Here is a 19,487-nt window from a genome sequence, read left to right on the forward strand (position 1 = left end):
TTTAATGGGCTATATTTTTACTAAGAATGTTTTTTTCAATAAAATACTTACTTTTTATTTGCGTTATGTTATTTGCAAAAAACCGCCTAAAAACGGGTTTTTTTCTTGTTGAAAAATGAACATATTTACTCGGAAATAACTCAAAAAGTATTAACTAAATGAGAAAATGTTGTAGAACAAAAGTTGCTTAGAATTGGACGTTTTATCCATTTCCTAACTTATTTTGAACGTATATTATTTCACCCCTTCTAAGGGGTGAAGGTCACCCCCAGGGCAAATGCACGAAGAGTCCCAATAAAATTTTTATTCTTTGACATGTTATCTATGTGTTTGCTAAATTTCAAGTCAATCCAAGCTGTGCTTTAAAATTTGGAGCAAAAACCGTGATTCAATGTACTATAAGTTGCTAACTGTCGCTAAGGGCAACCGACACAATAAATCATATTCGTACAGAAAAATAAATCTCCACAACACTTTAAAAATCATTTTTAATAATTAAATGTAATTTTTGTTTGAAATAATTTTTATTATAAGATAATATAAGTCTTTCTTTAGTTGATGACTGTGAAATAATATCTTAATTGTTATAAATAAAGTCACTACGATTTAAGAAAACAAAAGCAATTATCATATTTTGTTTTGAATCTTTATTTTGTCTTCAACAACAATAATCTGCAAGTTAGGGCCGGTTTTTCAGTGCTGGGTTAATCCAGATTTTTCGGTCACCGAAATTTTTATGGTTAATCAGTTTTTCAGTACTAGGTTATCGCTTAAACCCGTTTAAGTTGACCAAGATTTTAACCGATACTCGCTATCATAGGTGGTTTAACTCCGAATTTTCCGACAGACGTTTATCTATATTTGCTGACAGAAGAGGTTAGTTAAATTATGACATTTTGTGTTATCGCGGGAAATATTGTATTATGTATTATTATATTCTTACCTAATTATATTTTCATCATCAGATGAAGAATCGGAACTTGAATGCATTAATCATTTTTGTAATGTTATGTTATTTGTTATTTATAAAATAGGTTATGAAATTCTATTTTGTTTATTTTTCTGTCAAAAATCTATAGAATTGCACATCTTGGTATAAAGCACTGAAAAACGATATAAGGGTTAAAATATTGGTTAAAATTTAAACTAGGTTAGCTAACCAAAATTTTAACCGCTCACTGAAAAACCGGGCCTTAGAAACACATATAATGTACAGGGGCGGCTTCAGTTCTAAATGTTTATAACGAAATTTGCCCCCTTATTTTCAAACCTTATATTGCCTCAAATTATATATATATATATATATATATATATATATATATATATATGAGGTTGAAAAATATTATACGCATTTATTTACATCAGAATATGAAAATATAAGTCTTTAGAAGGAGAGTGGATCTTGGATTAACTCTCTACGATTTTTTTTTTTAAAAAGTTATAGCCTTCGACATTTGACCCCTTGGAATAAACAAGTTATAATATCTAAGCAACAAGTTCACCAATCGGGCTTTGTAAATTTTTTTATGTTTGGTATTGAAAGATCTTCATTTTAAAGCCATAAAAAACAAATAAAAGTTATTTTTACAATAAATAATGCAATTGCAAAAAACAGCCATTTTGGCCCTTTCGCAGGCTGTTTTGCAATAATGTATAAACAAAATTAAACTTGTTATAGCTCAAATTGTAGGTTTTTTAATTCACTACAATTTTCTATTTAAAAGTGTTTCTCTAAAATGAATATCCTAAGATGCAAAATTAAAAATCTTTAAAAATTGCAAATTTAACAAAAATGAAAAACGTCATAAATAAAAAAAACTCCTGAAATTTTTGGTTACATTTTAGTATAAATTATTCCTGCCATCATCCTTTAGAACACCTGATAGGTTTCAAAAATTCCTGAATTATACAGTACATAAATTATTCAGTTGGACATAGGAAACATACATCGTATATATTTAGATACATAAATCCATACATTGTATAATATTGAGATCATTGTGACAACTGAGCTACAAATACAAATTGTCAGTAATTGTTTATCCTGGATGTTAGCATTAACTTCAAAATTCGTTAAACGTCAACTATTATTGGTTTGTCATCTGAACCCCGAAGCGAAGAGTATTGTTTAAAATATTTATTTATAGGTACTTCTCCAGAAAAGATGCAAATAATTAAATGGTATTATCAAGGTAATTCGTTGGCAGAATGTGTAGATCTATTTGCTAATACTTTCGAAACTAGACCCATACCTTGCAGACAAACAATTGCAAATGTTATAAATAGTTTTGAAACACAATATTGCTTAAAAGATTGTACAAAATGTCACAAAAGAAAAGAGATGTCCCCGGAAAGACAGCAGGAAATCGAAAGAAGGGGTGAAGATATTTGTTCTACAATTGAGGTAGATAACTCCAGAACCACCATAAGTGTCGCCAAGGAGTTGGAGGTTTCGCATATCACAGTTCATAAAGTTCTAAAAAAATATGACTTTGAGTTTCAAATACTCGAGAACTCAGGAGTTATTTCCCGGAGATAATTATCGTAGAATGTAGTTTTGTCAAGCTGCAATGGATGAATCACACGAAAATGATGATTTTGTAAAAAACATTCTTTTCGCCGATGAATCATCATTTTCTGTAAGGGGTCATCACAATCCTTCCAGAACGCGGTATTGGTCTCAGGAAAATGAACATAGAAGTATTGTACATAGGACTCAACGCCCTCAAAAACTTAATGTGTGGACCGGAATTTTAGGTGACCATGTAATTGGTCCATTTTTCATTGAGGGAGTTCTGAATTCAGCTAAATATCTTGCTCTTTTACAAGATAGCATTATTCCAGCTATTCAGAATCTCCCAGATGTACGTTTCGAAGATGTCTGGTACCAACAGGATGGCTGTTCCGTTCATAATGCGCGTATCGTGAAAAATTATTTAAGCATAATTTTTCAAGATCGCAAAGCACAATTTTTCAAGATCGCATTATAAGCGGAACAAGCAACCAAATTAAATGGCCTGCAAGATGTCCCGATTTGGCTCCCACGGATTTCTTTTTCTGGGGACATATTAAATCCACCATCTATGACAACGATAGTCTAGAGGATTTGGAAAATAAAATAAGAAACGCTTGTGCTACGATTACGCCACAACAGCTTGAAAACGTGAGGCAAGCAGTTTATGATAGACTACGTTATTGTCTTGCAAAACAAGGTGGTTTATTTGAACCTTTCATTTAGTTTACTATTTATTTTGTACCGTAAAAGGTATTGTTGGATTTTCAATTACTTTAAATTAATTATTTATTTGTGCTTAACTAGTTTGAATAATAATTTTTCGATTTTCGTTGGGCATAGTACACAAAAAAAGGTTTTTAACTGCATTTTAATAACTTTAAATTATTTACGTAGATTTACGTAACAGAATTACCTCCCTCGATTTACACGTAATAGCGTCTTTTTCATGAAAGAGTTTATAAAAAATAGGTGTGGTTTCCTGTAGGCCTATTGGGGACGATCTTTCCACAATAGAAAAGATGAACGCACTGGCTAGCTTACCTCAACTGGTGTGAAAACGGCTAGATATGTTTGTAATGGAGAAATTTACTTTACTTAAAGGATTGTGACCGAGGTCACAGGTCAAAGTATCCTCAAAATACAAAGGTAGCCACTTGAGGACACTTTTGCCTTTGACCCCTTACGACACGCAGGGCCGCGTTTAGGTCAATTGCCGCCCTAGGCAATTCTCTAGTAGCCGCCCTTCAAAAATGTACCATTTTTGCGAAAAAAAAATGCAAGCAGAATTTTTTATTTAGGGAGCGTTCAAGTATTACGTAACGCGATTTTTGAAGATTTTTGATCCCCCTCCCCCCTACGTAACGCAATTTTTGAAGATTTTTGACCCCCCCCCCCCCCAACCTGCGTTACGTAATACTTGAACGGTCCCTTAAATAAGAAATGTATTGTTTGGAAATGTATTAAAAATATTCTTTATTTTACATCAAGCGTAATGTTACATATTACTATTATAAAAAGACACCATGCATTTATTTTGACAATATTACTATATGACATGACAGTTCTTACAAAGGACAGAAACTTGTCACTCACTGCTGCCAACACAACATTTCAAAGGTTTGTTCCCACAGTTCAGTGTACTCTAACACCCTTCCTCAAACATGTAAAATGCTTGGTGGTGAAATAAAAATATCGTTTGCTAAAAAGAAGTGTTTCAGGAATTCAATTCGGACTTTGCGGTGTGTTTTAGTTAAACGATAAAGTACCTTCGGTCTAATTACTGGACTGCGTACTCTCAATAGTTTTGGTATTAATTATTAATTACTGGACTACACATGTTTAAACCTTTTGTTTTGTTGAAAACTCGGAAGTGATTTAGTGCCAATTTGTTTCAAGGTTATAATTAATACAGTGTCTGCAGAAACTAAAGTATTGGATGTATTTTATTCAAATTTGGACATACCAGCAACTTGGCAAGTATTTTCCAATTTTACTGCATGCAAAACCATTCGTACAATTTTCACTCTATGCAAAATAGAGACTTATAGAGACCTTCATGAACATTTGATGTCGACAAATAATTTCGAGTAATCGAAATATTCCTCCCCACTTTTTTTAACACGTATATACATATTATAATCATTTTATTTTGATACAGTAAAATCCAACATTATCACCGAACATAAAATACAGGAAATTAAATATTTTTACTTTTCAAGCAATCGGAATTAAATATTAACGCCCCACTGTTTGAGGTCCACTGATCATATCTTAATTACACATCGGCCGTCATAGGGTAAAAGGACTTTAGTTTAATATAGGATAGGAATGTGTTGCGATAACAGTAGCCGTTATTTTTTAACTGTTATTTCACTGAAGCTGTTTCACACTGTTACATCATTTTCATAATAAATGAAATATTGAGGGCCGGTTGTTCGAACGCTAATCAAAAATGATCATTATTAAATATTTAATTACTGTCACCAACTGTCAATGTCAACTTTGTTTGGGTTGCTGAAAACATAATTATGGATTACAATTATGAAATTAGTTAATCAATTATGTTAATAATTGTTATGTTAATTGATTAAATAATCTCATAATTATAATCAATTATGTTTTCAGCAACCCAATCAAAGTTGACATTGACAGTTGGTGAGAGTAATTAAATATTTGATAGCGATCACTGTTGATTAGCGTTCGAACAACCGGCCCTCAGGTATAGTCCGTTCGCTAAACTCAGACACAACTAGCTAGTGATTTTTGTACCTAACTTTGCCAATTTAGTAAAATTGGCAAAAAATAATTACTAAATAGTTAATAATTACTAAATAGTTAGTAATTTTGCCAATTTTGGCAAAATTGGCCAAAAAAAAATACCTACTAAAATAAATAGCCAGTTGTGTCTGAGTTTAGCGAACCGACTATAGCTGACTACTTCTTTTTAGTTATTGTAGCCCTATAGGAAGAAAACCTACCCGTGTCCTGTCTAGAGTTCACCTCGTTTTTTAATTATTAACAATTTAATTTGTACGTAATTTCTACATAGATTACATAAATATGCAATTTTATTATAAATTTATTAATTAATAAAGGGTTTACTTTGTTTAAACATTCCTTGAAAAAATTATTTTTTTCCAAATATCTATTTTCTTAATCATATCATTAATGATCATAGAAAAAGTTAAAGTATATTTTAATAAATAAATTATTTTTATTAAATAATAATTTATTGAACATAATTTATTAAATTTATTCATTAAAATATACCTTAACTTTTTCTATGATTAATAATGATAGTATCATTACCAAAAATGGATTTTTGAGAAAATATTATTTTTTCAAAAATTGTTTAAAAAAATTAGACTGTTTATTAATTAATAAATGTCTAGACAAATTGCATATTTGTAATGTACACAAAAGTACATACAAATTGAAAGAAGAAATATCAAAATCCATTGAGTAGATCCCAAGATATAGAAAATGGTAGGCAGTTTCAAGTTGCTTTTTAGTTTTTGAACTCGTGCATTTTTCGGCTCCCGCCAGGTAGCTGACAACTGTTTTAATTGTTGACCTATAGGATGAAAACCTACATGTTTCCTGCCTAGAGTTCGCGTTCGTTTTTTAATTATTAACAATTTAGTGCAATCAACGCAGAAGCTCCCCCTTCACTTACCATGACTAGTCATCATTTGAACTACATTTTTTAAAATTCGAGTAAAATATCATCTTTCCGAATACCTATCTAAGAAGATGTTTTCTACGGACAAAATTTTTAATGTTATTGTAAATGTTTATAAACTAATATTTTTTACTACATTAGATAATTTTTTATCTTTTCTTAATACATTTTGATAGTATCACTTTTCTACTTTCATTTGGCATACGCATCTTCCATTATTTTCTGTCATTTGTTATTGCAAAACAAAGGTCTCTGGGATAAACAAATAGAATACCTAACTTTTAAACTAATTAATTGATCGATCTCAAGTTTTGGGAGTTTGTTATGCAGTGGCGGTTATCCCTTTAGGTCAATTGGTCAATGACCTCCCTGTAATAATTGTACAATCAAACGATTATAATGTAATTATTTCCTTAAAAAAAGAAAATTTTCTGTATTAAAAATACTGTCATTCTGTGTTCGGAATACAATAGTATCGTTCAAAGTTACCGAAAAGCCAAATTTATTTACCGCAATACTACTCTTAAACAGCTAAATACGAACATTCACGATGGTCAAGAAATTTATTTGACCTCACTGTGAGAATACAGCCTGGGATTCCGAACGTTCACGAAAATACGCATTTTTGTAAGTTGTAATACTAAATCGTGGTCATTGACCGTAAGACCGTAGGTAACGTTTTCGTGACTATCTACGCAGGGAGTAAGATTAGTTCGGAATTTAGAAAGTTAATTTAAGTGCGTTCGTGAGATTAATATTATTTTATTATAGATTTTTATAAAATGTCGGTAGTGGTTAGTATAAATGAACTCCAACGCCAAATGAAATTAAATTTTAATGAACGTTTGAAGTTTAAAGATTGCGGAATTACAAAACCGTGTCTTGAAATCAAACAGACTACAATGGACAAAAATAAACCTGTTCATCGGTATTTTCGCCAAAATATGTATGAATTGTCAGACTGGCTTTGTGGATGTCAGGTATCGAATGCATTTTATTGTTTTCCGTGTTTACTATTTTCTAACGATCCAGTGTGGTGCAAAACGGGGGTTACTGATTTAAAACACTTGAAAGATAAAATAAAAAAAAAACATTTTTTGTCTGGTAATCACATGAAAAGTGCCATGTCATTTGCAACTCTGGGCCGTGCCGACATCCGAATGCAATTAGATAGTGCGTATAGACAATAAATTAAAATGTTTAATGACAATGTAACAAAAAACCGATACATTTTAAATAAAATTATTGACTGTATAAAGTTCTGCGGAGCGTTTGAACTCGCGTTAAGAGGCCATGATGAAACGGAATTATCTGAAAATCCCGGTGTATTTCGCGGTTTAGTAAATTTCGTATCAGAACTGGATTCGATTTTTAAAGAACATCTAGACAAAAGTTCAGTTTTTAAAGGTATATCGAAGTCAATACAAAATGATTTACTAGAGTCAATGTTGGCTGTCGTACATCATAAAATAAAATCTGAAATTCAACAATCCGATTTTCTTGCCGTTCAAGCAGATGAGACTACAGATAGTTCAAATAAAACACAGATGGTCATTATTTTTCGCTACGTATTAAATGGTAATGTGCACGAAAGTTTCTGGAAATTTATTAATCCGATAGGAACTAAAGCAGAAAATCTGGCCAACGTTATTATGGATGAATTGGACAGTTTAGAAATAAATAAAACTCCAGAAAAACTAGTCGCTCAAAGTTTCGATGGAGCTTCCGTTATGAGTGGAAAATTTGGTGGTGTTCAAAACAAAGTAAGACAAAAATATCACTCAGCTACTTTCATACACTGCTATGCCCACCAGTTAAACTTAATTTTACAAAAAGCGGTTGGACAGAACAAGAGTGTAAAGGTATTCTTTGCCAGTTTACACATCTTTTCGTCATTTTTTGGAAAATCTCCTAAGAGGACAGCGGTTTTGGACGAAGTTGTGAAGGTAAGACTACCTAAAGCAGCGCCAATCAGAGGGTACTTTAATGCACGATGCGTAGAAACTGTATTTTTATATCAAAAAGATATTCTAGCTTGCTTGGAGAAAATTATAGAAAATGAAGACGATAATAATACTTTAAGTCAAGCCATTGGATTGAAAAATTACTAAAAAGATACTGATTTCTTATATTGGTTAGATTTTTTCCATATGATTATGCCGCATTGCGACATATTGTTTAATCAACTTCAGAAACGTAATATCGATGTTTTAAATATTAAAAACTATATTGCCAAGTTTAAAGAGTGCATTGAAAAAATCAGAGCCAAAGTATTAAGCAATTCTTCACAGCCCTCATCGTTATGCACGACAGTTTCTAATAAACGGCCAAGACATGAGGACTCAAAACGTCAAACTTCACTGGAAGTGTGTGATATCGTTTTATCAGAAATTCAACATCGATTCAGTTTTAGTGAAAATCTTGTGATTGCTCAACTTTTTTATGCTGAAAGGTTTATAGACTACAGGAAAAAATTTCCCGAAGATACACTAAAGTTAGTCAAAGTCAACTATCCACTTATAAACTATTTCAAACTGAAAACCGAACTTGAAGTGATGTATGATCGTGAAGATTTTGATAAAAACAGCGGGATTATTTCAATTCTACAGTTATTCATAAATAACAATTTATGTGAAACCTTTTCTGAATGTGTAAAATTATTGAACGTTTTATGTACTTTGCCGACGACTACAGTGGAAAGTGAACGTTGCTTTTCTACGTTAAAACGCATCAAGACGTTTTTAAGAAATACTATGGGAGAGGACAGGTTGTGTGCTTTAGCTATGTTAACTATGGAGAAATCTTTAATTCGAACGATCACAAATTTCAACGAGCAAGTGATCGATCATTTCGCAAAATCTAAGGCCAGAAGAATCGATTTACTTTTTAAATCCGCATAAAAATGTAAGTTTTTATTTATTTTAGGTTTTGAGTTTAAGTAGTTTGTTGATATTCTGGCTGTTATAATACATATTATATCATACTATTTATCTGATTTATTTAACAATTAGTAATGAAGACTTGTTCGTTTTACTTATTTCATATTTACTTGTCAAATAAAGATCCGCTTAAATTTAAACAACATATTGCAAAATAAGTTATAAGAAACCAATACAGATGATGAAATAAGAAATTATTTAAAATGGGATTTGTAGGTCTTGTTTTTCCAAAAAAATCTTGAACCACCGGATATGACCTCCCCCTTCACTTACAGACCAGCCGCCACTGTTGTTATGTACCCCAATACCCAACTTTGAGTAAAGTGAAACACTACAGTTCTAAGTTAGTTTTAGTAAAAGTTATTAATAAATAACGATTTTCAGTTATTTTGCAGTTTACGAAGCAACAAATTAACTTTTTGACTTTCAAAATCGTCATTTTGAAGGTTTTTAAATGTTCTAAAAAAATAAATTTTGTAATTTTATGTCAACTATTTAGCTTTTTAATTGAGTGCAAAAAATGAAAAAAATCGCGTTGATTGCACTAAATTGTTAATAATTAAAAAACACGAACTCTAGACAGTAAACATGTAGGCTTTCATCCTATAGGTCCAAGTCAACAATAACTAAAAAAGTCAGCTATAGTATTTTTACTACAAAAACGTTATTACGTAGGTCAAAATTTTTGACGTAAGAGAACTGTCAAAACATTAGAATGTGACTTTTCATTATTGCTATGTTTATTATAAACACGGAAATAATGAAAAGTCACATTCTAATGTTTTGACAGTTCTCTTACGTCAAAAATTTTGACCTACGTAATAACGTTTTTGTAGTAAAAATACTATACCTTGATATTTCATTGTCCCGAACATGGTCTATTTCTTGCGTATTTCCCTGGCTGGAGTATTATATCAGTGCGACAACACGAATGTAATGTTATGTACTTGTAATAATACAGTTTGAAAATCCCAACTCTAACTCGATTTCCTACTTAATCTTTAGTTTCTGCAAATGTGCAATATTGCTGTGTTCGTGTGTTCAGTCAATCATCGTCTTTGCCGAGCTTTTGTCGGCCCAATAATCACTAAATTTATGACTTCCGTTTTTTTGGATGAATAGTGTTAGGTTTAAGATAACATAATGCTATGTTTGTTTTATTTTTGATATGAATGCAATTTCTTTTATTTAAAAACGAATGCCCACTTCTATTTCATTGATGGATGAATGATGAATATACATATTTATTTGGTATTCGATTTTAATTTTTAAATACAAATATTTTTTGTACAGTATTTTTGCCGCCTCAGGGGCGTCATTTGATAGGGTTAGGGGAGGGAGTTGCCCCCCCCCTGAAACTGAAAATTACTGAAATTTACAAAAAATACTTTCAGTTTTTTTTATCATTACATCATATAATGTATTGTATGACGCCCCTGTGCTGCCCTCTCACAATTTGCCGCCCTAGGCAGCTGCCTATATTGCCTAATGGATAAAGCAGCCCTGACGACACGCAAAGACCGCCGTTCGTGAAGTCACAATTCTCGTTTGTATTCATTTCGACTGACAGAAATAAACGTCAAAATATGACAATATAGTAGCTGAATATTTTTTCCTGAGGGAATGAGAAAACTGTGTCTGTTTAATTTTGTAATTAGTTTTAAATAAAAAATATTTTAAAAAGTAAAGTAAAATTATTAACTCATTAATCATAATCTTTGTTTTTGAGTTATTTATGGACATTCTTGCTTACAAATTCACTTATTCTATTGGTTGTAACAACTCTATTGCACCAGAAACTCGAACTCGAACACAAGCTTCAACTAACACAGATTAGCGCAGTTGCCACACTCAATTTAATGTACATTGCCTATGTCCAGCTGTACGATTTACGTACTGTATCACGTTTTTTCACCCACGGCCTGGGGTATTAGTTATTTAATTAAAATAAGACAAGCCAATGGACATATTTTTGATAATAAAAAAATAGGAAGGGGGAGGACGTTCCTTTCATTCCATGCCCTCCTCGGTGTTTGGTGGTACGCCAAAATCTTGAAAATATTTCAGGTGGTACACAGTTGCTCAAAGGTTGGGAACCCCCCCAAGTAGCAATTTGTCGACGCGACAACGTTGTCTACCACGTGGCAACGTTTTCTTACAACGTTGTTATTGCCTAGAAGACGACCCTATTCTGCACTGATTTGGTGGACGATTTTTGAGTTGTCTTGACGTTGCCTAGGCAACCTCCTGTAAGCAACATCGTTTCGTAAGCGTTGCATAAGACAACTGAAGCGACTATAAAAAGCACCTGCGCGTGCAATAGTTGCTCAAGGAGTCAGACTAGTTATGTTTTTTTACCTATATTTTTAACACCTGTATGGTGAATGCGAAAACCAAAAAGTAAACTGTTTTGACATCGTATTGGGTATTTAAATTTATATAAATACATAAAAGAGTTATTACCTGATGTGAAATTTATAAACGCATCTCAGATTACCGTCAAATATGGATATTTCACCTTTAAAAAACACACGCGCTCCTTTTTTTATGACATTTTTGACAAAAATATACAAATTTAAAAAATCAAATTTTAAATATAAATGTCAAAATTTATGTTAAAGATGTTATGTATAAATTTAATGTATTGATGGTGCTTTTAAAGGTATCAGAAAATGCCTGCATTTTTTATATTCTGTGTTTTCATTTTCTTTACATCCCAAAAATCTCAAGTAAAACCAAAATGGCGCATTAAACAATATTACCAATATTACTAAAAAAATACTTTATAACCAACCTTAGACGGATACGACAACTTAGAAGTTCAATCGCCAACCAAACCCGACCGCACCGACTATCAAAACCATTTTAGAACGCACCCTCTTATTGGTTTATACCAATATATTACACCCTTATATGGTATTATAGGTCATGTGACCAGTGTCAAAAGTGTATCATTCTCATTAACAACGTTGCCACATTTAGTAGATTTCTACTTTTTTGGTAGATTTTTGATATTTTTTAAAAAATTCTATAGTTTATTTTTTAACCAGGAGGAGTAAACTTAAAAGGCAGATTCACGCCTAAGAAAGTCACTAGAATAATAACCAAATACATCTTCTATTTTGGTTGATCATGTCGGCCCTCAACGGTAATCCATAAATATTATATTATATTAATAAGTCGCTAAAGAGTTCTAAAAACGACTGCTTTTTATATAAAAGCAGACTAACAATCATTAAAGGAATAACACAGTTAACACAAAAAATCGCCGGTATAACTTAACTAACCTATGAAATTCCACTAGTGTCAAAATTTGATAAATGTCATTAGTGTCAAAATTTTATAAGAGTGGAGTAAACTTGCCTGCAGTTGGACCAATTACAAACAAGCATTACAGCGCGGTAAATTTGAATCACTCCTCTTGGTTAAAAACAAATCATTAGTAGGCAATATTTTTTAGTAGATTTTTGGTATATTTTAACAGAATTTGATCCATTTTTTTCGAATCATGAGGAAACTATAATAAGTATTTTTGAAAAATTTAAACGCAGAATGAAAGACTGCATTATTTAGAAAAACCACGTTTCTTTTGAACGAGATATTTGGAATTAAAAGTCACACTAAATTTTTTCTTTTTTTCACCCCTGTTTTTATTATAAAAAATCCCAAATATATATCCCAAAAATCCTTATGTATATTTTAGTTTTGATTTAGTAGATTTTAGCTAAAAAATGGTAATTACCAGTTGGTGGTTTGGAATAATTAGGTTTCCAATTTTGTGGAATTCCTCTTGGGGCATTTAGGACGGATGTGCATATCACTGTATTACTGTACAGGGTGTCCCAGACTAATTTATATATATATAGTGGCTAAAACACCCCCGTGGGGGTAGCGCCGCCTTTACAGGCTCTCTAGATCCATGTTTTCGAGGTGGATCAGTCCTCCGTTCTTCTCTTTCTTAAACTGCATTACATATCCGGTTCCAGCTCCTTCTGTCTCTTGCTTTTTCTTCTGCATTTCTAATACCCATGCCCTCTAGATCTCGCTTCACCTCTTCCAGCCATTTGGACCTCGGTCTTCCTCTTCGTCTCCTTCCGGCCGGAGACCACTTTGTCACTATGTTTATTATCGCTTCTTCTCCTGCTCTCCATACATGCCCAAGCCATCTCAATCTTTGTCTCTTTATTCTCCTGACTATATCTTGTCCCTTCAATTCCTCATTTATTTCGTTATTTCTTCGACTCCTGTATTCACCCTCTGCTGTTTTTATTGGTCCTAATATTGCCCGAATTATTTTTCTCTCAGTTCTTCTCAAATTTTCTTCGTCTGTCTTGGTCATTGTCATCACTTCTGCTCCATACATTAATGTCGGTCTAATTAACGTTTCATAGAGCCTTAATTTAGTAGTTTTTGTTAATATTTTGCTTTTTATCATTTTTTTGTTGGCTTGGAATGCTCTATTTATTGCCAATGTTTTCTCTTTTATTTCGTTTTCTCTTGTTCCATCACTTGACAGCATGACTCCCAGGTACTTATATTTACTTACTTCTTCAAATTTGTATCTTCCCACTTTAACCTCTCTATTAGTAGGATTTTTCCCTAATCTTAAAATTTTTGTTTTGTTTTCGTTAATACTCAGACCCACTGTTTTTCCTTCTTGAATGAGTTCCTCTACCATTTGCGTTAATATATCTCTTCTCTTTGCCATTATCACAACGTCATCGGCATATGCTACAATTTGACCTCCTCTATTTCTGAGTGTACCTTTGTTCATTTTTCTGGTAATATATTCTATTGCCATGTTGAATAGTGTTGTGGATAAACCATCACCCTGCCTCACTCCTTTGTTTGTTTCAAACTCTTCTGTTTCCCCTATTTGCGTTTTTACACTCGCTCTGGTATGGCTCATCGTCATTTTTATAAGTTTTCTTAATTTAAGCGGTACCTGTAGCATTTTTAATATTTCCAATAGTTGGTTTCGTTTGATGGAATCAAAAGCTTGTTTAAAATCTACGAAAAGTATTTCTAAGTTTATGTTAGCTTCGTTCGCCTTCTCCATTATTTGTTTTAGTATGTATATCGCATCTATTGTGGATTTTCCTTTCCTGAATCCACACTGATATTGACCAATCTTATTCTCTGCTGCTTCTTGTAATCTTCTTTGTATTATGGTTGACAATACCTTATATACTGTACTCAGTAATGTTATTCCCCTGTAATTTTGACATTCTTGTTGGTTTCCCTTTTTATGTATCGTTATTATTTGGCCTGTTTGCCATTCTTTTGGCATTTTTTTTTCTTTCCAGATGTTTACTATCAGTTTGTGTATTTCCCTATGCAACGGTTTCCCTCCTAGTTTTATGAGTTCGCTGTTTATGTTATCTTTTCCGGGTGCTCTTCCGTTTTTGTTATTTTTAATTATTTCAATTACTTCTTCGAGTGTTGGCTCCTTCATTCCATTATTTTCCCACTCTTCCTCCATTTCTGTAATCTCTTCTGTTTCATTTTCTGCCAGTAACTCCTTGAAGTGTTCCATCCAGACTTTCATATATGGTTGATCTTGTGTTACTATTTGCCCTTGTTTATTTTTAACTCCATTTACTTTTGGTTTGAAACCTCTGTTCTGTTCTCTGATTTTTGTGTAGAATTTCTTGGTGTTCTGAGTCTTACTTTCCGCCTCAATTTCCTCCAACTGACTATCCATGAATTTTCTCTTTTGTTCTCTTATTACTTTGTTGCTTGCCTTTCTTTTTTGCTCGTACATGTCTCTATGTTCATTTTTGTGAGTCCGCATCCACTGATTTCGTGCTTTTACTTTTTCTTCAACTGCTTCTTTACATTCTGTATTGAACCAGTCCTTCTTTCTTGTAATTTGCTTCGTCCCTAATGTAGTCTCAGCCGTGTGGTTAATTGCTTTTTTAATATCACCCCATATTTCTTCGACATCATCTCTTTCCTTATTCAGTGCGGCAATTCTTTTACCTATTTCATGTTCATACTTTTGTATCTCTTTTGCTTCCTTCAATTTTTCGATATTCCACCTCTTGTTCCTCTCTTTCTGCCTTCTCATTACTTTCATCTTTTGTCTCAGCTTTGCTACCACCAGGAAATGGTCTGAGTCTCCGCATGCACCTCTGTAGCTTCTCACATCCATTATACTTGATTGTCTTCTTTTCGATATTAATATGTGGTCTATTTGTGACTCTGTTTTTTGGTCTGGAGAAACCCATGTGACTTTGTGTTTTCTTTCATAGGCGTAACCAGGATGATCCTAAGGGGGGGGTTACAACTACCTGAAAGGGGGGGGTTACAACTACTGGAAGGTCTCTGAGGGCTATGGTGTTAAGCGTATGGAGCTCAAAGTACATCCCAATGGGGGGGTTACAACCCCCAAAACCCCCCCCTGGTTACGCCTATGAGTTTTCTTTGATGCTTGAACATTGTACTGCTGATAGACATATTATTTCCTGTCGCCATATTGCATATTCTGTGCCCGTTGTCATTCGTTTTCTCATGTATTGTATGTTTGCCTGCTATTTGCTGTATATAATCCTCCTTTCCTATTTGTGCATTAAAATCGCCCAATATTAATATCACATCTTCTTTTGGTATTTTTTCTAGCTCTTCTTCCATAGTGTCGTAGAAATGATCTTTTTCCTCCTCTTTCGCATTTTCTGTCGGTGCATAAACATTTAGTAGGGATATGTTTGCCTGTTTAGCTTCAATCCTTAGGTAAGCTAAGGATTAGCCAGACTAATTTAGCCAGACTAATTTAGCCACGCTATATCTCTTAAACGAATTTTTCGAATGGGACAAAAAGTGATATATTCTACTTGTAATACATTTTAATATGCCATACAAAAAAATCATCCCCTAAATATTCATCCCTTAGTTACAACCCCTAACTTTAGTTTTTTTAATAGCACCCTGTATATTTTTTTATAGTTTTGGATGTTGTCTTTTATCGTCTATTCAACACATTTTTTGAAAATAAAATCGGTTCGTAAATAACCAAGAAACTATCAGTTTATTTTTGTTAATTGTGTGTCCCAGACTAATTTATCCAGGCTATATTTCTTAAACGAATAGAAATTTTTGAATGGGACAAAAACTGATCTATTCCATTTGTAATACACTTTCATATGGCGTAGAAAAAAGTCATTCCCTAAATATTCATCCCTAACTTACAGGGTGCTATTTAAAAAAATAAAGTTAGGGGTTGTAACTAAGGGATGAATATTCAGGGGATAATTTTTTTTCTACGCCATATTAAAGTGTATTACAAATGTAATAGATTAGGTTTTTTCCCATTCGAAAATCTCTATTCGTTTAAGAAATATAGCCTGGATAAATTAGTCTGGGACACATAATTAACAAAACTAAACTGATATTTTCTTGGTTATTTACGAACCGATTTTATTTTCAAAAAATGTCTTGAATAGACGATAGAAGACCACATCCAAAACTATAAAAAAATATACAGGGTGCTATTAAAAAAATTAAAGTTAGAGGTTGTAACTAATGGATGAATATTTAGGGGATGATTTTTTTTACGCCATATTAAAGTGTATTACAAGTAGAATAGACTACTTTTTGTCCCATTTGAAAATCTTTATTCGTTTAAGAGATATAGCGTGGCTAAATTAGTCTGGGACACCCTGTATATTTACATGGCCTAAAAAGAATCTACTGATTTTGTGAAAACAAAACTAATGAAAGAGTAAAAACTGACCTGGCAATCAAATCTCAAATCTACTGATAAAACAATGGAATGGAAACCAGCTATTAAAAAAACAAATAAACAGGTTGTTAAATAAATCGAAAATTTCCATCAAAATAAAATATATACTAATAAGAAAAAAATACTGTTATAAAGTAAATTCTTTTTCTCCTCTGGAAATTGCCGCAAACGTTCACACCTCTAGAACAACACAGGGTCGTGACGTGACAGACAACTCTACTCAACTACAGCAGAGTCGGCCAGGGCATAAATTAGTTTAGCATTATAACATTTATTTTTAAGTCGTTGCGATTGTTGAAAAAACTGAACTGTGATATGTAGTTGTCACAATGGTAATAAATTAGTTGTAAATGCCCATATAACTAAAGGTTGTAACATCGTAATGTCAGTTGGGGTAGGGGACGTTGGACGAAACAACTGAAAATGCTCTCGGCCAACGTTGTATACAGTGCATTTGTTTGTACTGACAACCAATGCGTCGAAAAATTGCTACTTGGGCCTGCTATAGGTAATTTATGTTTTGAATCCTACCTGATGTTTTAATTTAACTGTTAATGGGGTTATCCTGTATAATAAATAAAGAAGTGAATGATTACCTATAAAATCAGCAGGTCCTGTTAGTTTTTTGTTGGTAATAGTTTTCATAATGTTACTCATAACTTCAAATGTGGGTCCATTAAGTTCCTTTTGTAACTTTCCTTCAAATTTTTCCTTTAGTTCTTCTTCAGTATATGGAAGCTCAATCGATGTTTCATCTCGATTAAAGAGAAACACTAAAAAGTGGAAACCAGTTTGGCCTTGTTTAATTGGATCTAAGCTAACTACAAAGAACATCTGTCTGCTATCTTTATGTGGTAAGAGGAACAATCTGAGCACTGTAGTTAGTGGAATTGTATAATGAAATGTTTTGCCATGAAGTTGGAAAAATGAATTGAAAATTTTAATATCATAACGCCCTCTGGGAGTAAGGCAGTTGATTTTTCTGAATATAGCAATAGCATCTACTGATATATTGATAACACTGGCTTTATCCACTACCTGCTGTTGGAACACTTCAACTGGATCCTTCAACTTCATTTCCATGAGACTCACTGGAGCATCATCATTTTGGTGAAATTCCATAGCAATCCCATTTTTTCCTCCTGTACATTGTGATATATGGTTAAGCGGTATTTCAAATGAACTATTGGAACCTACATCAAAACTTAAAACTGATCCATTTTTAACTGTACTTAGGTCTTTCTCCAGCATTTCTATTTTGTAGGCATTACTAAAAAACTTTGCAATTTTTTCTTTTTCTGAATCTTTGAAACCTACAAATCGATGTAAGGTACCATTTTTGAGGAATAAACAAATACTCCAAGTATCAGCAAAGGTTTGAAAATTTACTACATCAAAGTCTGAAGATGGTATTTGTTGTACTTTACCGCTTGTACTGTTTTTGAAGATAATATTTTGTTCCGTTAGTTTTAATTTTCCTGGCGTTAGAGATCCTTTGACCTCAGCGGAAACATCTGAATATTCCAGTTCCATTTTTCTTAAGAAAAAGTAATTCACTTCGCAGATAAATCTTTCCTCCTACGATTTCGAAGCCTAAACCAAATAATCCTAAACTTATGTTGACGTTAACTTTTAACCTAGACTCTTCCCGCCATTTGCACCACGCATCTATGACCACGCACCATGCAATAAAAAGTTTTGTGCTGTGATTTCTACACTCCATTCTAGATCCTGACCCGAAGCTTAGCGGCGTGTAATTTGTGTTGCCTAAATAAACTTGAAACGGGCCTGTTTATTTTTAATAATTTGACCACAACACATAATAATAATACTAGTTTCCTCAACTTTATATTGCTGTAGATTATTTCTTACTTTAATTAGAATGTCAATTATATATTTACAATGTCAAGTAAAAATACTGTCTACAATAATATAAAGTTAAAGAAGCAATTTTATTGTAAATATTTTTCTCAACATGCACTCTACGAGACATAAAAAATATAGTTGACACAAAACTGAAACATATCTGATACATAGCTGCTACAGCTACAGATAATAGGGCTTTTCATCGATTGTCATTTGTTTCGAGCTTCTGTCATATGTTGTATAATCTTTGTATAATATTAATATACACGGAGTATACGACATATGACAGAAGCTCGAAACAAATGACTGTGAATGAAAAGCCCTATAAGAGACATTCGAGAGTTATCAAGTAACTCTATGAGAATACGGTAACGTTATAAATAACATGTAAAGTATACAGTAAAATAGCGTTACCGTATTCTCCTATAGGGTTACTTGATAACTCTCTATTATTTCTGACATCGTATAACGCTTAGAAAAGAGTGTTGTTCTGTAGCTGCGACATATACGTGACATAATTTAGTGCTCAAGAAAAGATGAGTTTTGCTCCCTTTTAGGGTAGGACATAGGAGCATAGCAGAGATAGCTCTGCTATTGATATGTCCTTAAGTACCTTAACCATTGTTTAATTAATAAGACCACTGTCGATGGAATAATTCATATTTATTACTAATATGTTATTCAATACATTTTACATTCAGTTTTTCTATAACTACTCTTTTTGCCCCGTTGTTGTCTCCCCTG

General features: G+C 32.7%; 1 protein-coding gene across 14 annotated transcripts in view; it reads right to left on the bottom strand.

The window, feature by feature from the left end:
- The window catches only part of LOC126885869 (uncharacterized), a 156,187-nt gene extending 137,650 nt beyond the window's left edge, over positions 1 to 18,537 (bottom strand). For 5 of the 14 annotated variants that reach the window (XM_050652648.1, XM_050652647.1, XM_050652644.1 and 2 more), the window contains exon 1: positions 17,474 to 18,536. In XM_050652648.1, the coding sequence (XP_050508605.1) occupies positions 17,474 to 18,410 (937 nt within the window). In that variant the 5' untranslated portion in view covers positions 18,411 to 18,536. Of the gene's footprint in view, positions 1 to 17,473 lie in introns of all 14 variants that reach the window. The other 9 variants (XM_050652653.1, XM_050652650.1, XM_050652651.1 and 6 more) reach the window with 3 other exon arrangements.
- Between the last annotated feature and the right edge of the window lie 950 nt (positions 18,538 to 19,487).

The sequence above is a fragment of the Diabrotica virgifera genome, chromosome 6 (assembly GCF_917563875.1).
Source record: "Diabrotica virgifera virgifera chromosome 6, PGI_DIABVI_V3a".
Taxonomy (NCBI): domain Eukaryota; kingdom Metazoa; phylum Arthropoda; class Insecta; order Coleoptera; family Chrysomelidae; genus Diabrotica; species Diabrotica virgifera.